The sequence below is a fragment of the Sabethes cyaneus genome, chromosome 1 (assembly GCF_943734655.1).
Source record: "Sabethes cyaneus chromosome 1, idSabCyanKW18_F2, whole genome shotgun sequence".
NCBI lineage: Eukaryota > Metazoa > Arthropoda > Insecta > Diptera > Culicidae > Sabethes > Sabethes cyaneus.
The window spans coordinates 167098334-167124402 of NC_071353.1; the positions used below are offsets into that span (position 1 = coordinate 167098334).

The 26069-nt window shown below is 42.9% G+C and overlaps 1 protein-coding gene across 1 annotated transcript in view; it reads left to right on the forward strand.

The window, feature by feature from the left end:
* The window catches only part of LOC128732542 (uncharacterized), a 48305-nt gene extending 29698 nt beyond the window's left edge, over positions 1 to 18607 (forward strand). The window contains exons 2-7 of the mRNA XM_053825817.1: positions 4046 to 4188; positions 16250 to 16756; positions 16881 to 17010; positions 17153 to 17296; positions 18258 to 18450; positions 18502 to 18607. Of these exons, the coding sequence (XP_053681792.1) occupies positions 4046 to 4188; positions 16250 to 16756; positions 16881 to 17010; positions 17153 to 17296; positions 18258 to 18450; positions 18502 to 18607 (1223 nt within the window). The remainder of the gene's footprint in view (positions 1 to 4045; positions 4189 to 16249; positions 16757 to 16880; positions 17011 to 17152; positions 17297 to 18257; positions 18451 to 18501) is intronic.
* Positions 18608 to 26069: the final 7462 nt, after the last annotated feature.

Consider the following 26069-nt stretch of genomic DNA (forward strand, 5'->3'; position numbering starts at 1 on the left):
CGTGAAAATTTTCGGCCAAATATGACATTCGGCTTTTTGGGATTCGACTATTTATGATTTGGCCATTAGATCTATTATGCCATTTGTTATTTCGGCCATTTGTGTTTCGGCCTTTCGTGATTCGGCAATTCGTAGGTAATCCTGTTCGCTAATTGGAGACGAGTGCGATGTAACTGATTGATGGTTTATGTCAAACAAGCCAAATTCTTATTCGAATATGACTATTTGAGAACAAATCGAACAAATTCTAATTTCAAGCCCATTTTCAAGCCTTATTTCAAGTTCAATGTCAAGTTTTATTTTCAGTCCAATTCCAAGTTCAATTTCAAGAACAATTTAATGTCCAATTTCAAGTCCTATTTTTAGTCCAATCTCAAGTTCAACTTCGTTTAATTTTAGGAAAAGTTGTATGTCTGATCGTATCAAATTTCAAGTCCAATTGGAAGTAAAATTTCAAGCCCAAGTTATTGCAAATGCAAGTTCAATTCATCGTCCAAAATCTAATCCACTTTCAGTATAATTTTAAGGCCAAGTTCAGTTTGAAATACTGCTGAGTAATTCTCGGGACCACTACCCAAGCAACAATGTTAGTTTTATTATACTCTTATGAAGTTTCAATGACCAATTTTGGTCTTAAATACCAGCATTGAATTTTGAGCAAACCTTGAGGTCTATATCATGTGATATTTCATAAATTTGTCATGAAACAACTATCAAATGGCCCGGTTCTGCAAAGAAGAAGAACAGGGCTTTGAAATGGAATAAAAATTTTTTTGGCGGCCATCTTGGATTTGGTCGCCATATTGGATTTTATAAAAAAAATCGACATTTTCACTATGAGCTCCCATACCGATTTTCATTTTAAGACCACCATTGGAAAGCTGAAAAAAATGCTACAAGAGACATTCATAAAATTAGGTGTGCAATGGCATTAACTGAATAAAACAACCAGTTGTTTGTAGCAAGGTTCACAATTTTCATATAATTATTGATATTTCCAAAATTTGCTATGAAACAAACTACAAACGACACGGTTTTGTCTTGGATTTGGCCGCCATGTTGGATTTTATCAAAAAGTTACCGTTTTCGCCCCAACCGATTTTAATTTTAAGACCACCATCGGAAAGCTGAGAAAAAATGCTATAAGTAACATTCATCAAATTACATGTGTAGTGGCAGTAAATAAACGAAACAATTAATTAAAATGGAATGAAAATCGGCTCATGGTGAAAATGTCGATTTTTTGATAAAATCCAATATGGCGACCAAATCCAAGATAGCCGCCAAAAAAAAATTTTATTCCATTTGAAAACCCTGTTTTTCTTCTTTACAGAACCGGGCCATTTGTTAGTGGTTTCATGGCAAATTTATGAAATATCACATGGTATAGATTTCAAGGTTTGCTCAAAATTCAACTTTTTTTGAAATTGTTAGGCCCCTTGGTGAACGAAGGGTCCACTATTTCGAGGTAGCAAAAGTGTAATTCTTATTTTTTAACCATTTTCAACCAATGAAGCGCAAAAGTTCCAATATTTGAAGACCTCGTGTCAGTAGTGGCCCCGTTTTAGCGAGAATTACTCTGCTTTAAATTCAAATCTAATTTCAAGTCCAATTGTAAATTCGATTTCAATTCTAATTTTAAATCTAATTTTAAGTACAATTTCAGGTCCAATTCCAAGCAAACTTTAAGAAAAAAATCAAATGCTATTTCAAGTAAAACTTTGAGTCTAATTTTGTGACCAATTACGAATCCGGTTTAAAGTCTACCATTTTACGATTACCGTGGACCCCCCTGAAAGCTGTGCAAGAACGGATATCTCACTTTCTGTTTATTTCTGGGCATGCTAGTGGTCATTAGTCTACAGTCATGATCATTATGAGTCGACAGTCCGGCTCGATGTTTAGCTCGATGCACGGTCGCAAATGACTCTCGGTCGGTACGTCATGATGAACCCAAAAACTACTAAAATTGAATTTAAAATGGCTATTGAAACGAGTTAGTTGCTGGCTTTTCTTTCAGGTTGAAACGAGCGAACAATAGAGCAATGAGTATCATGTCTGTTTCTGTTTCTTTAGTGAAATGTGGCAGACGATGGTAGTAAATATTATTTTTCCAATTTTCTTTGCGAAACCTTTTACATACATTCGGGTGGACTCGGACTGTTTTGGTCCGTAGAAAGGTTGTTTGAAACCAATAACAAATCACATAAAAGGGGTTTACAACACCTGTCACGGAATGGACTTTCATCCTACCAGCTTCAGTGCACATGGGCGGTACATGGGAACACCTCATCCGGAGCGTAAAATCCAAGCGCTTCAAACTGCAATGGCAGAAGACTTACAACCGATGATCTTCTCAGTAGCTTGCCGCTGGAGTTTGAAAACGAGATTAACTTACGACCGTTTAAGGATATTCCAGCGACTCACTGCGGCGGTGCTTAAACCTAATTATTCTGTGTTATGATCGTCGGATTCTGGTCCTTAATCACCCGATGCCACTAAAGTAGAACCAATCGAGATAGAAGACATGGTAGTCATCGTAAACCCAAATGAACCTCCCAATAGCTGAGCATTGGACCGATGGTTGCCGTCAAATGAGAAACGGATGCGAACAAGCGCGAAGTGCTGCTATATGAAATAACCACAGTATTTACTTAAGGTGAAATTAGTCGTCATTGATTCTGCAAATTTCAAAAGCAGTGTTTTTGTTTGAAACAAAAATTTTGTTCATAAAAATATATTCGCTGTGTTCAGATTGGAGAGAAGAATTCAGAGAATACATTTCTATAAACAGAACTCCGGTTTTGGACCCAAAACTGCTTCCGAAATTGGGTTCTCCGATGAAAAGTTAATGACTGCTAGTTTCCCTTTAAATCTAAAAATGCCTAATGTTTTGATCTTTTGATATTAAAACTAAAACTTAAACTAGTGCTACAGAAGGTAGGGTTCATTTCTAATTCCCGTCGTAATAAGTAAGGCCATTCTAATTTTCATCATTTGTTGGATGGATTTAATGAATACTCCAAAAGTTCTTGAGCTGATTTGACTAAAACACACTTATCTTCCGATCCGTGAACTTTGAAATCACTGAAAAGCGAATATTCAAGCATTTTATTAAAATTACGCAACTGACTTTATTTCTTAAATTCGTCGTACCGTTTTAAAATGCGTCCATCAAAATTTTTCATCGTCCGAACTAAAAATCATAACAATGTTTACGAAGCTAACGCGCTTGTATTTGTGTAGGACGGCATGACAAATGTTATTCTGCAAAATTTCTGCAGGTCAGGCAAGTTTTCCTGGCTGTAGAATAACGACAATGCCTTGCGTGAGTTATTTTCATTAATGAATGACGGAAATTAAAACGATTAGTCAACATTTTCTTCTTCGTCGCACGAAAAAACCTATGAAATTTGGCTGGTGGGACTTCTTTAATGATAAAAAGCATTTAAATAGATCTTAGCTCACTTTGATTGATCGCGTATGATAGACAACAAACTAAAATATTAGGGAATAACTAGTTTTGCATTGTGGGTCATAAAAATGCTGATATTTTTAATAATTTGTGTTGGATAGGACGAGAATGGGCAATTACGACGAAGCAGCAACATACCCTATATGAATATGTTATTTTGCTCAAGCTCAAGATTTTAAGTGAATAGATTACATGCAAGAGTTTTGCTAAAAGTAAGGTTTGAATTACATCTTTACATATGTGAAATAACTCTATTGTTCTTATGGGAATGTGTATCTTTTACGACGACGAATAGGTTACAGCTTCGGGAATTCTGGCGAATGTCGCAACAAGAATTATAAATGTTAAGCTATGAAACCATAAGGATAGGATAAACGTCCCCCTCGGGTGACACGGCGACAGACTGCAAAACTATTAAATTATTAGTATTTGTCTGCAACAAAATCTCCTGCCGTCAGCTCGTGACGTTGTAAGATTTCTGTTTTACCGTCTTCGCCGGCGCAGTTAACGTCCAAACACTACCTATAAGCAGGTTTTTCACTATCCCTCTATTTTTTCGTCCATTTCCAGTGCTACCCATGGCGCGTTCCTTCGGTGTGATTTACGACGAGTACGTTGTGGATCAGGGCAAAAATCTGACACTACAGTGCAGGTCATCGTATCCGGTCAGGTGGGTGCACGCCGGACGCCGGGACGACTTCCAGCAGTTTCAGGTAAGCCAGCCAAACCCCGTTTTAAGTACCGTTTCGTGACACAATGCGATAGAAAAATTCCACCTTATCGCCACCTTGGTTGGTGGCGAGCGCGCAGGGAAAAAAACTGAAAACATTCTTGAGAGAAAATATTTTCCGAGGAATTTTTACTGAGTGACCGACGACTGGTCGGGAGGACGACCAAATAGGGATGACATTCCGACGACGGCCTACTGCCAACATTAAGCCGACAAATGGTCGATGTTGACGTGGACTTTTTTCCTTTTTTTTTGCTCGCGGGAGCAAAGGGAAGTTCATCGGAAGACGTTCTATTGAAAATTGATTGATTTCTTTAGCACGTTTGACCTTTGTCTTCAGCATTTTATGCTTGCTATGATGCCAGCAGGGGCTGCTGAAAGGTGATCCGTTTAATCTGACGTGCTTTGATTGGTGCTATCCGTCATCAGCTTGGCGGTGGGTTGGCGGAAGTTTACCGTTTAAAAATAAACTTGGATTCACCTGTTAGTAAGGTGTCGAATTCGACATCCGCTGTAGCACGATATTAGGGCACAGCCGAAATTTGTGGTAGAACTTTGGTCGAGCAAAGGGAAGCTTACGTTTGATGTTGCTGTGCCTGTGCCGTTCACATCAGTGCACGATAAACGAGCAAGATAAAACGGGAAAATAGGATTTTCTTTCATTTATGTTTGTCGTTTTTTCCGGTTCTCCGCCCTTGCCCAGCCAGCGATGTTTGTCGTTCACTCACAGATCCGGTGCTGTCCGTTAAGGCTGCCAGTTGCTGCTGGACAATATGACGATTTCACGAGCGGACTGGAAGCAGAGTTAAAAGGCTGCTTGTTGGCTATACCTACATATTGTGGGACGAATTCAAACAAAAATATTTGCCGAGATATTTTCGGCCTTGATGAACTGAAGCGAAATCTCTCCGTGCCATCCCAGAGCCAGCAGCAGCGGGATGGCCATGAAAGTAAACTGTGTGCTAGCTAAAACAGATCCAAACAGAAACTATAAGTAGCTTTTGTGGAGTAAAAGGAACGATGACAGATGGTTATGTATACCTAGTTATATGCTAAAGCTAAATGAAGTTGTGCTTCTACAGTGCCAGTAATTATACGTTATAATATGACACTACAAAGCATTGTTTACAGGGTCAAAACAAGCGTCAGTAAGCCATGAATTAGTTTTCGTACTGTACCTGTGCAGTTAACCAAATAGACTATGTTATTAGAATAGGCAGTGGTGGAAACAGAAGTGAAAAATTATTATGGTTGCTATGATTGGTTGCCCGACGTGAACGCCTACTACTCCTAACCCTCCTCCTCGATCGGATCCGGACGAATTCCTACTTCATAGCATAACTTCTCTAGTCGAATCCAATAAAGTGGCTTCATGAGTACGTCGGCCAACATGGACTCTGTTGGGTAATGTCCCGTTTTAATGATCTCCTTCTCTTGCAGGATCGCGAAGGAAGAACTTTGTATTGATGCCCTACTGGCTGCATCGTTCGATTCGGTTGCCCTCGACCAATTTGATGCTGCTTTCTTTGTCTTCAAATACGGTGATTAATCCAGACGAGCTCCTGGTACCTTTCAGCAAACGCCACAAACTCTGTTTCAGTGGAGCTTAATGCGACGTACGTTTGCTTGCGTGAACTCCACGCAATTGGTTCACTTCCGAACATGATAAGGATGCCAGATTTCGACTTCCTGTTGCGAGAACCTTCGGCCTGTTACCGTTCGTCGGTAACTTTAATTTGTGTGGCAATGTAGGGCCCTAATTATATACAGATAGCTTAAAATCAGATTGTATGGGGTGGTGAATACAATCGGTGTTCGGCATTTCGACATGCGGAGGTCGCGGCTATGAGCCATTCCACTGATCTGTTTAGTTCAGCCAGGAAGTCGGCTATGTGGAGAGTTTTCCCCGAGAGCTAATCGCGAGTTGGCGAACCGAGAAGCAGGTCGAGAGTGCTGATCGAGCTCGAGTTCTTCAAGTTTCTTCGGCAAGCCGGAACGTCATCACTGAACCTTCTGGAGTGGGCTATTCCCCCTGGAGCGCTCAATCAGCACAGCGGACAACTAGTTCGTTAAAACGGGATTGCGGCAGACGTTACAAAAGCCGCTAATTTCGTCCTCATTACGCACGCATCCGCGACTCGGTGGTTGACTAGCGTCGTTGACCATCCGGTCGATAGAAACAGCGGTTTGGGGACTCCTCGGCCGCAGGTACTCCCATGATTCAACATCGTAGACACCGATCACGCGGAAACGAGATCACGGGAAGCGTTATCCAATGGTCAGCTTTAAACATAACCTCAGCGAACCTCACCGAAGCGTCGAGCGGCCCGCTTTGTGACCCACCGGACGTAGCTAGACCATTGAAAAATCTGGCCACGCCAAACACGACCAATCAACGTGTAGCCGACGGCATCCACCCTCTCCGCTTACGTCGAATTAACTAACCAAAAAGGTACGTTTTGTATATAGGTCAAACCACACATCCGAAATCTCCTCCGTAACCACAACGCCCTGGGACTTGGAACCAAAAAAGGCCTTTTCTGCCCACTCCACGACGTCCAGACCAGGAGTCGGAGCTTTGGCAGCTTCCCCTTCTGAGTTGCTGCGCCTTTCCGAGGCAAGAGCTTATAAACCTAATCCGCATCTACGAATATTCCCAATCCAACTATGTTAGCTGCGGCTGCGTTTGACACTGTTTGGCTATGTGATTGCGTTTGACGGTGAACTAAAAATTCTGTGGAAGAATTCAAAGCTTCCTGTCGGGCAGCCTGTGCCATTCGCATCAGCCATTTCCACCCACTCAAACTCGTTCTGCTTCAATGGTGTACGAGACGTTGGATAGTTGATTGGAAAGAAGATTAGTCTTTGCCTTTCAGTCGGTTTCAGCGTCTCTAACGGTAGACCCTTTAACCTTGTCTTGCTGGTCGATATGATCCTGAACACGCACGCCATCATCCTCACTAGGACCATCCACTTGACTATTCTTCTTTTTCTGAGCTCCCTTCGGCAGCTCAAATGTTTCATCCGCTGAACTCTAATCGACTCTTATATCGCGTCGCAAGGAGTACCGGTGTACTCCAGCAAGTGCTGGATTCGCGGCGTCTCATCAAGGTCCTCGTTGCTGACTGTTTCAACGGTATAAACGTTAACGAAACTCTCCGCAGTAGCAGCGCAGTTTTCCGGTCCGTAAATGGTCCACCCCAGCTTCGACCTGACTGCGATCGGTTGACCAGGTCCACCCACGCGGGTTTCTAATGGAGCATACAAATACAGGTTATCTCAACCTATAATTATACGAGGTTCTTCCAACGCGTAACTAACCACCGACAAGTTCTTCAGATGCGCGTAACGATCCGCAATATCCTCGTACGGCATGGCCTGACTCGGCAACTTCAACGTTGCCACCGAATGACAGTGGCTCCCGCCCACATTAAGATGGCAGCCCCATCAGCGGGATAAGGACCTTAGGTTAACAGCCTACTGTACCAGAACATACAAAAAGTTACCGAAAATGAAAGAAGAAATCTCTCCGGATTATTGGCAACGACCTTTAGCATGAAAACACGGACACGAATCGGAACATGGAATATACTGATCCTTGCCCAGCAGGGCAAGCTGGCTCAACTTGCAAGGGAAGCTAGCCGCCTGAAGCTTGAAATCCTGGGGCTGAGCGAGGTCCGCTGGCCGGGTACTGGCGAACACAGGACATCATCCGGGCAAGTCTTGCTCTACTCTGGCATACGAGGTGAAAATGCTACTCGAGAAAGAGGAGTTGGATTCCTGCTGAGCCCAGGGGCACTTGCGGCCCTGATGAAGTGGGAACCGATAAACGAGCGAAAAATCGTTGCCAGATTCAGAACACGGGTTAGAAACCTTACAGCTACCCAGTGCTAAGCGCCAACAGATGCTGCCGACCTGCAGGAGAAAGAGAGTTTTTACAGCCAGCTGAACAGCGTGGTTGAGAAAATCCCGAAGGGAGACAATCAAATCCACATGGCCTCGGAGAGATGAGCGAAAACGGGGAGCTGTTTACAGAATTCTGTGGTAATAACAACATGGTCATTGGTGGATCGCTCTTCCCCCATAAACCAGTACATAAAGTCACGTGGGTTTCCCGCGACGCCCGAACAGAAAACCAAATCGACCACATCTGCATCAGCCGGACATGGCGAAGGAGCCTTCTTGTTGAACGCAACAAACGCAACGCTGATATTGCATCCGACCATCATCGTGTTATCGCTGAGATACGTCTCCGCGTCGCACGTATCCAACGACGGGAGGAGAAAGCTGGGTGCCGCTACGATGTCCGACGATTGGAGAATCCTGAGGTGAAAAGGGCTTTTGTCGAACAACTTGAATCTCGAGACTCGGAGTTGCCATCTGGTGGAACCGGCGAAGAGCAATGGACCGGCATCAAGAACGCCTTCATCACGACCAGTGATGAAACCATCGGCAATGCGCGCAGCGGGCGGAGGAAGTGGATTTCGGATGAAACATAGAGGAAGATCGACGAGCGGAGAGAGGCGAAAGCCGGCATTAAGCGAGCGCGAACCAGATCGGCTAAGACAGCGGCCCGTCAACGATACGTCGAACTGGAGAGGGCTGTTAAACGTGCTTGTAGGCGGGACAAGAGAGCCTGGACTAACTCCCTAGCCGAACAAGGAGAAACCGTCGCCGCCAATGGTGATATCCGTTTGTTGTACGATATTTTTCGCCGCCTTAGTGGTGCCAGGATGAATACAAAGATGCCGCTAAAGGACAGAGCTAGTCAGCTATTTACTGACCATACAGAACAGCTTAAGCGATGGACTGAATATTTTGAACAACTCTTCCGAGTTTCAAATGTCAGAGACCAACAAAACCAGCAGCGTATGACGCCTACAGTTCGTCGAATGATCTCGCTGATCGACAACCACAGAGAAATATTTTCGGTAACTTAGCGTGGAAGATATGTTGACCTCGTTAACCTCGACGAATCACCTCGACGATGTTTGAAACAAGAAGCATACGCCGTCGCAAAAAGCTAACGATGTACCGATAGTCTTTTACAGACTTGTAATTTTGCTTACGGTAGACATTTGTACATTTGCCATATTTGAAGGAAAGGTATTGCTAACTATTTTTAGTGGAGTACAAACGGAAAGCGAAGAGTGGCGCAGGCGTATGAGCCATTCGCTGAGGAAGTGATTATAGAGATCTCCATTGTGTACTTGTTGTGAGGCTTTGGTTGGTCGACCACGTTGCAAGGATACCGGACGACCACCAGGAATCCAGGAATAAAGGAGCCAAACGTGCCAGACGGCTCGACCAGGTTGAAGCCGACTAGCGAATGTCGAGACGGGCGACGAATCAGTCACGAGTAGCCCATCAGGACCGAAACAAGTACTTGGGAACTAGGTAAATGTCCATTTCTTCAATTTTAGCCCCCCTACTTTCGCAAAACGTAGTAGCATCTTCGCCATAATGAGTAGTTGCACCTTAAGCATCTTATCTACAGGGCCTGGCACTTAAACTGTAACCAACTGTAGACCATTGCCGTAGCTGTCATACTGACTGGCAGCAGCTGTCAATAAAAGAAAGAGCAGAAAATATCCCATTGCAGTATCCGACGCATATTGAAGAGCCTTTTAACTTCCAAAAGACGCATAATCTTAGATCAATTCAGCAACAAGTTAGACTTGAGACAGCGAAGGAGTTGCTTCGCTTGGCCGAAAGTGGTCAATTTCCGAATATCGTGCGACAAGGTTTACTCAAGTTTACTTGACCGAACATTCATACGAGAATTTGAACTATAGGTTGATCGCCAGGAAGTAGTATTGCATTGCATTGCATTGCATTGCGACATTCGAGCAGCTTGCGATTCATTTTTTTGGCCGTCTCAAGGCAAAACGTGCCCATATCGAGCCAAAGTGAATTGACCAACCTTATATTTTGTTGTCTTGACCTGTATAATGAGATCAGGCAATGATTAATTTTTCACAACAAATATCTTTTCCGGTAGAACCGGGAAACGGTAGAGGAAAGTAATGAAATCAAAGGTGTTCATAGTATCCAAACGGAGTGGGAAAAGGCGTGAAGACGAAAGAGCGATAGATAAGGGAAGGGTTCGATCGGTGGAACCCCCAGCTTGGGTAAAGAGCAACGTAATACAAACATTGTAAGCATTCAACATTCAATAGTCCTCCCTTACCTAATTTTTACTTATTCCACTCTGTTTCGATACTGTAAAAACTTTTGATTTCGTTACTTTTTCTGGCTTTCGCTCCATCTATTGGAGAAGACTTCTGTTCGGAAATTAGTTAATGCCTTTTAATTTTATTTTCACACATTCTGTACTTTGAAATTGAAAAACCATTTCCAATCCGAATTTATGGCTTTTTGAATAGATTGCATCGAGTTCCGGACCCTGTAGCTACCCTACAGTCCTCCAAAGAAAAATTATACAAAAAAATGTAAAATGATGAGGAGAATTATGAGCCCTTACCCTTAAACGACAAGGACAATCCAAAGGCAGGGTATAAGAGACGATCCGGGACTGAAAATAGCGAATATCCGGGCGCCCCCCCCCCCCAAAGGGGAGACGTTCTTTGAGCCGGACAAGGGAAACTACGGTATGAGGCAGGCTGTGGGAGGAAAACTGACTGAGATCAATAGTAGAACTTCAAATTGATTATTTTATTTTAAGCTTTTCAACCACTCTGTTTTCGACGAGGTATTCTACAAAATACCCTAAAGGGAAACGTTTTTGGCATTGTTTTGAACTGCTTGCATAGAGACAAAATCCTTCCAGGAAGGCGTCCCAACCAAGAATCCAACGTTCAGGAGATGAGTCATTTTGCATGGTTTCATAGCCGTATTTGGTAGGAGACATCGTACGGCTCCCCTCTCCGCCTCCGGCAGACACAAAAGGATACGCTTTTCGGTTTTCAACTGTTCGGCCCATCCCACGCCGCGGCTCTGTTGTTCTATGCTGTTTTTGAGCTGCAGAAGGGAAGTGGATAAGTTCTTTTTTTGTCTCATAGAAAAGCTACATGAAAAGGAAAGTGGCTGTCAGCAGAGGCGTTACAGACTGCGCCGGCAGTAGTCTGTAGACAGACCAACAGCCAGACAGGGACAAAAGTTTTAGTTTGGTTTCGGTAGTCTACAATCTCTACAACCACGGCACACTATCAAAAATGCTCATCTTTAAATCGATTGAAATTATTCCAAACCTACTTACAGTTGTACGATTCTGTTAAAGTCATCAGAAGATTTTTAGGCAGAAACAGCATCCTTTACACTGCATGAAAGTGATGTGACATGCTGCTTAGCATTAGAGAGAACTAGCGAAAACACATCCTCAAAGGTGGGGCTAGAATGCTTGAATCCTCGGTGGTTGGAAAGGTAAAAATAAATGTAACATTTTCCAGTAAAAAATAGTACGTAGACTGGAAATAATGACGCTTATGGTTTCTATGCTATGTGTCAGCCCTCTGCTTGTTGTTTTTTTTTCTATGAAAGAGTAAGCATCAAACCACAAACAAATGGCTAAACAAAGGAAGGAGCAATCTCTGAATTGCACATCTAGTAGGCGACAGAGCTGTTGCCACCATCGCGACCGGATGGAATCCGAAAAGGAAAGCTCTATGTGCTTGTGTAGTACGCATGGGATGCGCACAATTGGGGGTGGCGTGGGTGTTTAGTAAAGTCTGCCCGGTAATAGAGTGGCGTATCTTTAAAACCGTAGTTTTTTAACATTTTCTGCAAAGTTCAGAAATGTTTCGAAAACAAAACCGAGAGTCGGAAGCAATGAATATCGTAGGACCGCTGATCTATTACTATGAAGCAAGCAAACTGTGTCTATTTTTCCTCTGCCGTTGTTGTCTGGAGGAGAAAGCATATAGTATCATACCAGTTGGCACTATTCCAGAGTGTCAGACAAAAAAAAATTGATTCAAAAGCACAGCACAGCAGCCCTCCTTTAATGGTTGTGCGTAATGCCACGATGCGAACGACGGAGACGGAAAAGTTTACCGACGCGAAAGGGCGCCACAGTGAAAATTGCTTCCCTATTTGTATGAATGGGGTTGCGTAACATGGGCTGCTTGGATTGTGGCGAAAATGAGCCGCATTGCGTAATCGTTGAAATACACAAGTAGGCCCAGCATTTTTGTTGCGGCTTTCTAAATTTATTTATAAGCTTGACAAACAAGCTTCGCGCGTTCAACAGGCTTAGATTGTAGTTCTTTTTAATAGAAAAAAATTTCAAACGTCGATTTGCTATTGTCTGACACCTACAGATGATTTCAGCTAGCAGATATCGGGGAGGACAAACGACGGCATTTGCTCTCCCGCTCTTCCTTTGTTGTATGTTGCAGCAATATCTATTTCCGGATTCAATGATTCTGCCGCCTGGATTAACGACGTCGCCTAGCCATATAGTCTGATCGAGTTGTTAGTGCGGTAGTAAAACCCGATCGATATACTGCTATAGAAACATTCATTCCAATCCTCACACGAAACGTCGGAATGCAAATATTAGTTCGCCTCGCCACAGTTGAATGTCGCAGCCCCGCCGTGCCGTCGGCCGTATCGTACGGCGGCGTGGATGGCGGTTAGCTGTCGGTAGATTGTATCTCCGGCCAATCTGTGTGTGCCAAGGATGGCACGACTGCCACTGGCAGGACGGTGACCGAGCGCACTCGGCAGCAAATGTCAACATTGGCAAAATTGCTTTCTATTTTTTCTTCCTACTCTCGGCAGGCCGCTGAACCGTTTCCCGTGTGGATAGGTGCTCAGTTGGGTGCGAGCAATATGTGCAAATGAAATCTTCTGGGTCACGTGCCGCACCGGTCTCGTTTCTGCCGGCGGCTGTTTGCAGTTGTTATAGGTTTAAAAGTGTCCCGTAGTGTTACTAATAAATTCATGCCTGTGTATATCAATGTTCAGCTCAAAGCGGGGTTATGTTTAGTGTCTTCTGTTTTGAACAGTTTCAGTTCAAAACGTGGAACCAAGTTTGTCAACGTAAGAGCAAAGCTTTGAGTATAAACGCCTTCAAGATTTATCTCTTCTTTATCGACATAGATTCGTAGCCGATAACTTAGATATTTTTTAAAGTGCTTGAATGTAAACACACAGCAATTTTTTTTACTTCTGTTTCCATACTAATAGGTTATGGTAAACCCAGCCGTTTTCTCAAAAAATAATATCAAGTCTTCCGCCGATCACGCGTCTGAGCGACGGTTTTGACACTTCGCACTAATCGCTCCCAACTGCCTCCGAAGTGCGGAGCTGAGGGTGGGTCAGAAAACCCGCTTAGTGTTCGCATTGGTGAACGGTTTGGTCAGATTTTGAAGCAAGTCTTCTTGGGTTATGGTCAAAGCAAGGGGGCGAGAACTCCTCCTTGAGGACATCCTTTGATCGCTGAGATTATCATCAACGCGTTTCCCAATGAGGCTGTGATTTTCCTGCTTGACGGCATTGCATGAATTCAGCTTATTGTCGGCTGATCAGTTCCTTTATCAAGGAGAGCCGTATTAATTGAAGCGAAGAACGTGTTGTCGAAAGCGTCTTCAATGTCAAGAAAAGCACAAAGTGCCGTCTTTTGGTATTAAAGCGACTTTTCAATCAGCCTCACTAGGCAATGAAGTGCAGTTTCCGTAGATTTACCGCTCTGGTAAGCATGTTGATTGCCATGCAGAGGGGAGTTCTTTAAAAACTCATCAACTAAAGAAGCATTGATGTCAGACTAATTGGTCTGAAAGCTTTTGGGATGGTTCCCTGACCTTCCGCCAGCTTGCTGGGACATGTCCCAACGTAAAGCTGGCACGAAAGAGGTTGATGAGCTCAGACATTATAATCTCGTCCGCTTTTTGTAAGAAGATGGGTAGTATGCCATCCGGACCCGGAGACTTCATTGGTTCAAAGGAGCTGAGTGCCCAGTTGATTTAAGCCTCCGTAAACGGTCGACGTGCAAGTAGAACCGAGTCGTTTGACACATTGCGTGATGACTTATCTTGTTGCTGTGCCCTAAGTTGTATATAGTGGGATACAGCATAAAGTGATTCACAAAAAATAAGTGAGATTAGCTGCTCTCCCCAGAGATACACCCCCAGATAAAGATGACATGTAAAAGTTAAAAACCAGGGATAACTTCTAAAGGAAAAAAGATAGATATCTACTGTCTTCGACGAAAATAAGCAATTTAATGTGATTAATAATTTCTTAGAACATTTGAAAAGCATACGAAGCGTTATTAAAGGACTAGATCGCAAAAACTGTTTTTAAGGGTGTCACTAAGAGTTTGGCTCTATAACCTCTTTCAGACACCCTAATGACCGAATATTTTTTCACCACTAGAAAGCGCTTTTGAAATTAAGAAACTTTTCTGAAGCAACTATTATGCTATGTCTTAAGGTTTCGATGCTATTACTTATGTCTCACTATTTTTGAAACTGTCCCACTGTGCGACGTCGGACTTTCAGTGGACACTGTCGAACCAGGGAAATATGTGTTCATAAGAATCTCCAACGTTTCCCTAGCAGCAACAGTGAGACTGCCATCATCTTTTTTCAATTGGATTGCCCAAGTCCATTATTATGGTCCTTGGCTAACGCTTTTTGGAGCTGCGCTGCGCCGCCTCAGGAGGCAGAGTCTGGATGCTCTCGCAAAACTTGACCGTGGACTTCCTGGTGGCTTTGCGAAGCTTTTTTGGTGAGAGAAGCGTTTTTGGTGAGAGATGCTCTGTAGGCCTCCTAATTGAACGTGATCTTAGCCCTGTTGAATAAACGCCTAGCCTCCCGACGAAGGTTGCTGAGCGATTCATTCCACCAGGGCACGTCACGGCCGACTGTCTGGAATGGATCGTGATTAACGGACAGTTGGCGGTATAAGCATCAATGATCCTATTTAGTAGGTCATTGGCTGCAACGTCCAGCTCAGCTGGTGTGCGTATATTAATATGACAGAAGTTCCGATAGTTACCCAGATGTTCTCTGAACGAACTACAGTTGGTTTTCTTCGTATTTCTGTATTGTTCTCTCCTGAGAGAGTGTGCTTCAATATCAAAAACGATATGCCTAAGGTCTGATAAGCTAGGTTCATCAGACATGCCAGTTTCTGACTTACTCAGCTATAGAAGTGCTACACGGAGTGAGGTCTAGGACCTCATCTCTGACAGCATTTACAAAAGTGGGGTCGGTTCCTACATTTCGTACATTGACATTGTTAGCAGTTAGGTATTCAAGTAGGTACTCACCGCTGTAATTTACATCCGTGCTGCCCCAAATCGTGTGGTGGGCGTTGGCATCGAACCGATCAAGAACGGCACGTTCATGGCTCTGCAGTACCGCACGAGAGCGGCAACCTCGGATAGTGGTATGCCGTCCTTGTCACCCGGGAAGTGTGCGGACGCCACAACCTGGTCCTGATTCCCCGTAGTTGTTGGCGCTTCCAATTTGACAGCGACGATATCGCGTTGAACGAATTCTGTAATGGGAGAAAATGGTATTTCCTTCGGTAGCAGAATTGCAGTCCTCGGTTTGGGCTGCTTGTTACAATAGATTAACTTACCGTAGTTTCCTAGGCCGAGAATTCTGGTGTAGTGAACCCAAGGTTCTTGGATGAAGCCAGCTGTTAGCTCCTGGTTTATGAACCTTCGACCAAGGACAGTGGAAGCGCCGTTGGTAAGATGAAGGTTCGCTTGCGCGCAGCGAAAGCTGCCCGCTATGTTACTGGTTTGCCGTCCTTGAACCTCCTTTTAGGGGCTTTGGATCCTCTGCTCTGGTTTCCAGTATTTTTGGGTTCCAGCTGTGCAACTACCTGCCCCGCAACTTCCAAGCGATCACAGAGATTTTGGACCGCAGTCCCAAAGGAAATTAATGTATCTAGCCTATTTAGAAATCTAAAGTACCATTAGTCCTCTCATTAGTAAGCAGTTTGATAGCAAATTTGATCGTAAATTGAATAAAATCATCTGTCATTGAAGATTTTGAATATTTTCCAAGCAATCCTTGATACTCTTGATAGTTATAAGTCAAGTATCCTCCTCATCCGTTTCGTTCCAGAGCGACGGCTCACTGCATCTAACCAACATCACCACCAAAGATGGTGGTCTCTACACCTGTTCGGAGTTGGTTCCGTCGTTTACGACGGTGCAGCTGGACGTCGACGGCGTGATGACCATCGAAAATGCCACCGCGGATGGTGGCGTCCTGCTGTTCAGCCCTCGTAACGACAGTCTCAACGGCACAAGCACCAGCAGCAGCGTTGAGGAAGGCGACCAACTGATGCCGCCGTCTCCGTCGCCACCGCCAACGGCGGTGGAAGCCGATCAGTACGTGGAAGTACGACGGTTCAACATTAAGGTGCGGAGGCCACCGTACGCGGTATCGAATTTTTTCGTGCGTGCCTCCACCATCATCGCGGTGCTGGTGTGGGAAGTGCTACCGAACCGGACGGGCGGTTACGCGATACGGGATTTCACCGCGGAAATGCGTAAACTACGGATGACCGACGACGATCCGGAGGAAGCGTGGGAAACCATCGACCCACGGCACATCAGCCCGAATGCGGTAAGTGTTGCCGGAACTTCTGCTCTAGTATCACTTTTGGTTTCGCTTCAATCTCTAACATTTGTGTTTGCCGAATGTTTTTTTTACTCTGGTTTTTCTTGCTTTGAATCCATAATAACTGTAGCGACAGTTGGAGATTTACCATCTTATCCCGAACACTACGTACGAGTTCAGGATTTGGGCTAACAATGCACTCGGTGCCGGTGATATTATGACCATAACGGCCACAACAACGCCCGACATGGAGGAGAAAGGTAAGCTACTCTTCTTGATTTGATGATGAACTGTTTTGGATGTGTGTATGTGGTGGGGAATACTCACATCGTCTAGTTCGAATGTACAATAAATTCTTCTGATTGGCGCGTTGCTTGCGTCCTGTACCACGCAATCCCACAGATCTGATCCGGCGGATAATGATCGACGCGCAGAACTTTGACACCCGCGTCTGGATAGCGGCGGTCGGCGTCGTCATGGGGACGCTCGTCATCCTGTCGCTCGGCACGTGCATCGTGCTGTACAAGGAGTGCCGCGAACCGATCGGTACTGGTAGTAGTAGGCTAACTTTTTGTCCCTGTTGAAGCGTGTGCATTTTGTTTTTTGTCTAGCTCGTTTTAGTTTTTATTTTGTGCTTTCCATTATGTTGTGTGGCATTTTTGTTTTTAGTTTTGTTTAGTTTTAGTAGGCGTAGTTGCTGTTGGGACCAATTTTGACATTGCTAGAATAAAACAAAAGACATATTAGTGATACTGTATTTAGATGCAGCTTTTTCTTTAAATCAATTTTTCAAGTTGTGTTTATTTAATAGAAGAAATCCTTTTCACTAGCAGTAGTTTTTGTGCATATTTCATGTTTAAACAAAGTAGCTGCCGATGAAATTGATCGAAAGCATTCATATTTCAAGCGTGAAGCTGTGGAAACACATTAAACACAAATGACAGGACGATTGAAAGTGCTCACGAGTGGCTTGTTTTCGTTAGAATTGCTGTGTCTAGGTTTAGAATACATGTTTTAGACAAAGTGATCATGTGTCTTAAGCATTGTTAATACGAGCCGCTAGCAAGCGGCTCGTTTATCGCAAGTCTATAATAGATTGACAATGTTCTAGCTCGTAGCAAGGAAAAAGGCTTACCGTCACTCTAAAGTCCGGAACAATTTCTTTGTATCTTCCAAACAATCGTAAGCCATTTTCCAACTGAATAGATAGTAAAGATATCAGCAAATTCAGCAGCTGCTGAATCTTGCGAAACTTGTTGTGATGCTTACTATATCTGTGCGCTGAAACACCGAATCAAATGCAATATTTTTCTTCTAATAGATTTTTTCCTGAATTTTCCAAACACTTCTGCCTATCGCTTACGGAACCAATCGAATACTAAACTGACACATGTCATTCGTCAATCTTCAAAATTCTGCAACCAAAATAAACTAACGCGCAAAAACACTTCTTACACGCTGAAAAATCAATGTTCACATGGGGCAAAAATGTTACACATGCACACAGAAAAAGACGAAGAACTGGACAGCGTCGAGCTGGTGCCGAACATAATACTGAATCCGGGCTTCTGCGATTCGGACGATCAGGGCCAGAACCCGCTGTCGCCTCCGATGCCGCGTACGCTAGCATTCCAGAGCAGTAGCCCGCTGGTGGGCAACCACGTGAATTCGCACAACCGTCGGGGTAGCAGTTACCACCAGTCCCACCCCGGCAATCGATACGGTTACGGCTCGTCGTACGGAGCCGGCAGCCGGTATCACTACGATAACGACGACGACGATTCCGACGAGGAACCGATGACCTTCAGCCGTCGGATGTCGATTTTCTTCACCGGAAATACGATCAAACGAATTTGAGGGAAGGTATTCCCGGAGGACTCCGCAAGGTACTACTATTAGCCGTCTTCATCTCGGTCGGATGCTGCTGAACTGTATCATACAAAACATACTACCCCAATTTGCTTGTTGATGATTGTTGGTTGGCTTTCCGACTACGTAGCTTTGTTCACACTTTTGGGGGGTGGTGTTCCAGCAACGAGAGCCGCTTCCAAACACCGACGGATGTGCTGCGAATTTTGCGACCGTTTCCGACATCTTTAAGTTCTAATAGAAGAAAAAAAAACATGTGAAATGAAATGTGATACATCGGACTAGGGTTTATAGGAATGATAAAAATCGATTGGTACAATAAGTAAACACAAATATTTCGTGAACATTAGAGCCAATTTAAACTACAAAAAAGTAAAAAATAAAACGCAAATGTTAAATACGTAGCTTTTGTAAGAAAACAAAAACCAAAGCGATAATAATGCCGAAGAAACGCAGTTGTTTAATGATGCAAAAAACATGATCACACACACACACACACACACAGATTCACTTGTTTATCATACCAAAATGAATATCCTTAAAGACTGTAGAGGTTGACAGAAAAGAAAACAGAAAATCGCAGCGCAGGAAAAAGTTCCGGCAATAAAGTTGCAATTTTCCGCCGTAAAGGCGGACGAAATTACTGCACAGACGGCGGAGAAGCTAGAACCTAGATTACACATAGAAGAAGAGAAAAAAAGAAACAAGAAAATACAAGCTTATCAAGTGCACCACATCACAGCACATTGCTGCTGCTGCTGCTGCTGCAGTGATACGCTCGCTATGTGCTCAGCTTTGCTTTTTGCTTTTTGCGTTTCCGTGCCCGGAAACACGACACACCAGCCCAGCCGGGCCAGAATGGGATAAGTAATTAAGTAAGTGAAATTATTTAGCATAAGCCGATTTACCGCCGCTTCCCCGCGGGAGGGTGTTTCTCTTCCTTGTCCTTCCGTTTCTTCCGTATTTTTTTTTTATTGTTTGTTTCGCTGTCCGGAAAGTTTTAATGTTTTTGTTCCCGCTAAAACGTTATTCCCTAATTGCCGTCTAATATTCGGAGGAAATCCTCTTTTACTTTGAAAAGCTCGACAATTATTTGTTTTACCTCCGGGTGAACAATCTTGTACCTGACTTTTCGTTCAGGTCCAAGCAAGCTTTGACTTCGATGTTCCGATCGCCGCCGGTCGCGTTTAGTTGTTTTTTTCCTTCTTTTGCCCTACTTTGTCGTGGAAAAACTCTTCCGAGTGCTTACTCTTCCGTTTGGCCAGCTTGGCAGGAGCAGCCTAGCCATCACCGCCGCCGCCGCCGCCGCCCACCGGGCGGATGGATGGCGTTAAATTTCCTAACACGATTAGGCCAAGGTAGGTGGAAGGTAGATTTTTGGACAAGTCAGCGAATGACGGTACGAACTGCTTGCGGGCGAAATTAATGAACGATGACGGCCTGTAAACAGTACAATGGGATGCCGAAATTACTCGTTTCGCAGGACTTTTGTTTGGATAAATTGTAGGACAGCAATTTTAGCGGTTAAGTTCGGATTAACTATATTTCGTTGAATTATTTGTACTTCTTGGTAGCACTGTTTCCGTAGCGAAACGCAACGATTTGATAAGATCAGGTTCAGAAATTTTCACGTGACGTGTGTGACACACCTCAAATATGCCCGGAGAAATATACGCGGCTGTTCCACCATGTAATTTATGCTGGAAGCCATGATTGATACTCATTCAATCATGGCTTCCAGACGGAACTCATCTACTAGTAGATGAAGTACTAGTACTTTTGAGATTCGCTCGATAGACCGTTGGGTAGATTGGAAGCTGCTTGAATCCTGAAGAACTCCCCAAAAGAGCATGATTTTTGGTTAACGCTTCCTGGTCTGCCGAATCCAGGGAAATGTATGTAAACGGTCTGGTATTGATCATTGCTTCCGTCTCGATGATCATCGTTTCTTTATCTCATTTACGTCTCAGTTTACATGGTGTGTCGAAAATCGTCCCAATCGCCGCTTTAACGGAGCGCACCATCCGCTCCCATACTTCGCCCCATTGAGGACCCTCGTCCGGGTGGATTGGTGGTCCAGCGAGTTTTGGTATTGGTAAACACGAGCGTGAATGCTGAGACACGTGGAACGTGCAATCGATCACTTTACGTTACTGCGTCCCACCTTTAAACCGGGCTGAAGTAGTCGAGGCCTTAGAAAGTACCTTTTCTTGGAAAGGTCTTGGAATGACCTTTCGTACACGGCAATGTGCGCATTCGCTCACAACCCTCGCGATTGACGCCAGCATTCGCGGAACTCTTGCCTCAGAAAGTTGCAGTAACCTAGAACGGGAAACTGCCAGGGCTTCGACTCCTGATCTGTGGGTCATGGAGTGGGTACAGAAGGCTTCTTTTGTTTCCGAGTCCCGAGGCGTTGTGCTTATGGAGGAGATTTCACCTTAACATGGTGGAGCCAAACGCGTTTTAAAATCTCGCCCAAGCGAAAGAGACACTCAGGGAAAACTCGGAACCTCGTGGTGTTTCCACCTGAAAGTACCCTACGCTAACGTAGGCGGATTTACTAACGTCCACAGACAGGTGGATTTCCAGCCACGATTATATCTCATATTCGGTTCTGAGGAAATAACACCGAGAATCGGAACCGAATTAGACAGCCGTCCAACGTGTCCACTGCTCGCTCAACGTTCTGTTTATTGATCTAATCCAATCTAATTAATCCTGTAAAGCTAATCAACCGCAACGGATTGTTCAATCCTCATAAGCACCCAAAGCACCTCTCCTTTCGTGCAGACGTATGAATCGCTCAGCACGCGTTTAAGATCCTCGTGCCATGCGAACGTATACGTAAGCTCATCACTGCTTGGAATCCATGTCATTCCTTGGAATGATTCATCATGTTCACCCTTTTGCGCGTTCAAGGACTTCTCCTTTTCTATCGATGCTGCTACAATCCCTGGATCGTTGGACAGAAAATTGCGAATCTCAAATCCGCCTTCCGCAGGTATCCGTTTCATTTAGTTTCTGACCTTTGATGCTTTCTCTGCTAACGGAAAACTATGCATGTAGTCGTCCACGTAATGGTGTTGAAAGATTGCTTCCACTGCTGTCGGACACTCAACTTCGAACTCCTGCGCATTTGTTACGTCCGTAACGTAGACTACAACCTGTTGCGTTCCTCGACCTCACCATAGAAATCTCAAAAACTGACGGTCAGCTTGACGTATAAAAAGGCGATGGAATTTAAAACCGTTCATAAAACTTTTATTTCTACAAAACTGCGATAAAACAGCCATAAAACCCTTATAAAACTAGGGAGGCCCACACTAAAGAAGGTTCTCAAGAATTTTTCCCAAGGTCCTTTTAAAACTTGTAATTCTTATCGATATCTATTTAAAGTGATTTTCAAGAGTCGCTTAAAACTAAAAGAAAACCACCACAAGTGTTGATGATTTTATGGTTGTCCTCTCAAAGAACACTTGCAAGACAACATACACTTTTCATAGCCTTGAATTTTTTAAAGTGACTAAGAACTATAAGAGAAAATAGCATTCACAGATACTGCTTTTCCATAATGGATATAAATAATAAAAATGGTAATAAAAGCAGCTGCTAGGTTGCCCATAAATGGGATTTTTTTCGTGCCACGCTCAGTTTGTCGATGTTTTGTGACATGAAAGTTAGAAAATTTTAACGCGCCGGTTATGTTTGCTAGATTATTGAAAAATTTAATAAATAAAAAAAATTCTATAATTTCATGAAGAAGTAGATAATTACCAAATTTTTATAAATTGCGGCAAAAAGCCTTTTACATGTCCAAATATTGATTTTACACTTACGGAATTGTAAAAAACCATATTTATAAACACCCATATGCAATTGGTTACAATTTCAAAAGTAATCCAAACTGCCCTGTTCGCCATTTTTTCAATGGTTTTATCTAAATCAACTAGAAAGCGCTTATTAGACTAACATTTCTTGCACCAGACAAAGAAAATTTATCCAAGAGGGCGATAAGTTCAGCTATACTTATTGCATTCTTGAAGAAGACAAGTTACGCTTGAATAAGAATTGTTTGAATTACTTCAGAGCACTAAGTTTTTTGCAAGATTACCATTCTAGTATAAATAAAGAAAACGTCAACGAAGTATCGATGTAACGTGTTGTTTGTGCTGAATTTTTAATGTACAACCCCTCCAAGCCTTTTACAAACAAAAACACTCTGGCTAATAAAGTTTGAAAAATACGAACAACTCTAGAGGAAACCCGCGCCGCCGCCGGCAAAACACAATCGAACCAAATTTATCCAATTCGTACAAATCTACTAGCGCATCATCACCGGCACCGTCCTTCCCCTTCTTACCCTAACTAATACACCAAAGTCAGTTGTTCCTGATATTTTCATTGTTTTGTGACTTCGCAGATCGTTCATATGAAAAAGTTTTTAAAACATTGGACAAATTTTTGCTTAATTCTCGTTTAAAAGATCCATATTTTTCCAATTTACTCTAGGTTCAAATGCCCATTTTGACAGATTAGTTGTTTACACTAGAAGAATGTTCTTTCTTAAGAGTATGATTTCTCTTTCAAGAATATACGGTTTTAAGAGAATTTTATGGCAGCATTGTTAAGATAAACCAATCTTACAGAAGAATGCCTTAAATTTTTGTCAAAACTATTGTTAAGTTTTAAGGAGCGTCGTTTTTGGGCAGAAATCAAGTTTCCTTTAAAGCTGCTTATAAGATGAATTACACTTATTCATAATGCAGTTTTATGGGTGTTTCTTCAAATCTCCTTCAGTCATTCTTCAGAAATGTTAACCAAATAAGATAAAATTCACTCGAGAAAAAACATTGTAAAACCTGATAGACTTTGCGATGCTCTGATAAAACTACTAGGGGTAATAGGGGCATAATGAGCATACGGGGCAGAATGGGCCACCGTTCGTTTGGGCATATTGGACGATCAATTTCGCTAATTTGACTAATGACCTTGTTGATAATGTTCTTAATAAGCATCTCAACAAAAATCGCGTCCAAATTCGTTGACATGTCTGAGATATTGAGAAAAAGCTCGAGCTGATTCAGGATTGTAAAAATACTATAAGAATTGCAACCCACAAAATAAGCTCTATAGCCATTTGTTGCGTGCTATGGATTTCTCCACTCCATATATGGTTACTATTAGCATATATGAACCATTTCTTTGTATAATTGAGATATTTTGTTGTTTTATCGCATTATTATAATTATTTTTGATTAGCATAGCTATAAGGGGCATAATGAGCATACCTGGCAATGTATTTGTACATAACCAATAAACGCTTGAAAGTAATATAAACATTAAAATTACACAGTCAAGTATAATGCTGCGTAATTGTGCGCAAAAATCAACCCGAAAATAGCGGTTACAGAGCAAAAATTGTGTCTTTCATCTACCTGCCACTTGAACCGCCATGTTGCCTATGTTGTTCAACTGAAAAAAAATCGTTAAATAGAAACAATCATAAAACAACCGCTGAATGAAATCAAAATAGTCACCATTTCTCTTTTCTTCTATATGATATAGTCTTTTATGTTATTTACCTGTAAAAACTGGTTAAATTGGTAACTTTAACTAACGTGCCCATATTGCCCCGTATGGTGGCCCATTATGCCCCGTATGGTTTGTGAACGACGCAAAAAGTATCATTTTTTAAACATTTAAATTTGATGGCTGTTCATAGTCAAGCAATATTCTAACATTGTTGATTTATCAAAGACATGTCAAATCGTAAGTTTATGGCAATTATTAGAATTTTAATTACGCGCTACATGTTTTATGAAGCGTTTTGCTTAGGTGGCCCATATTGCCCCTACCACCCCTATAAGAAATGAATAAGCCCAATTTGCTATTGGATTGTTACATGGGAATTGCTTGATATTCCCGGATTTGTTGACGGACACAGTCATAAAGATCATGTTCTTAGAAAAGTCGCCTCTCCAATAAGCGCAAACACTTGTACGCCATCCCGTAGCTATTGGGGAACTCGATATCGTCACTCTTCCATTCCAGGCCAGTTTTGTTACCGATCCTTTTTGCCGTCGATTGAGGAGGCGTATGCGTGCTTGGTTTTCTTCATCCTGATTCGAGTAGTGCAAGTGGAGGTGCTACGCCGGATCCGTCCAGCGTTAGTTAACCGCGGACTGGTTGGTTTAAACCAAGCTCTGAATTAGTCTATCCTCTAATGTGAAACCCATAGATGAATAGTTCTGATGCCATCCGTGCCGCACCCGTAGATACTCCAGCTATGCATTGGTTGACTCCAAGTTTCTTGCCGAGTTTTAAGTGAAACCGTCGGAACATTTAGAAGACCATTTTGAGATGCGTTTTTGAAATCGTTTCGAAACCTATTTGGAAGTCCATTTGAAGTTCACCAGATTTCCAATTTCTCGAATGACCCACACTTTCCACTTTGCAGAGTTGATGTCCGGCATTCTCAGAACATGTTCCGCCGAATGCTTCCTTCCAGCTTTAGCAACTTTCTGGATGCTTGTTCATTCTTCTCCTTCATACACCGTTCTCACACACACACCGTCAAAGATGGTCAAGCACACTACGCTCAAAAACGGCCAGTCCCTGCGAGTTCCCGTCGAGCATTGTCCACGGTTTGTGCCCGTAGACCATTACCATAACCCGATTCGATTGGCCTGTCGTGTTATCGAGAAAAAAATATTTGAAATAAGGCAAAAAATATGGTGTAAAAGGTGCTTCCCCTTAATTTGAGGTCTACCTTGAGATCCATTCTAGGATCCATTTTGAGTTTAAGTTTTAGTTCAATTTGTGATTCATTTCATGATATATCATGAAGTTTATTCAGAGGTTCCTTAAAACCAGTCTGATTTTGAGACCCAAGTTCAAACTCATAAGGCCCATTTGGAAGCTTTCTTGTGGCTCACCATTTTAAAGTTCATTATGATCTCCCTGTTTCAGGATCGTTCTGAAACCCATTGTAAGATCCGTTTTGCGGTCCATTTTTGATAGTCCATGTTTTTTTAGAGGTCCATTTCGGGGCTCGTTTTTAAACTCTCGATTCCCATTTGAAATCCATCTCGAGGTGCATTCTAAAGCTCATTTTAGGGTCCACTTTCGAGACAATTTTTAGATCAATTTGAGATTCATTTTATTGCTCATTTTGAAGCCCGTTTTCAATTTTTTCATGTTGATTGAGGCAGGTCAGGTGCACAACGAATTTTGACTGCCGACCTTTGACGCCCATTTGAATTCGTCTTGAGGATTGCTTTGAGGTTAATTTGCAGATCAATTACCGAGTCAATTGGGGATCATTTTAAATATATTCGAATTTCCCTTTGGAAGTCCTTTTTGAGATCCGTTTTGTGGCCCATTTTTAGGCTCATCGTTTTTAAACTAGTTTTGATGCACAGCTAGAAGTAAGGATTAAATCCTTTTAAGT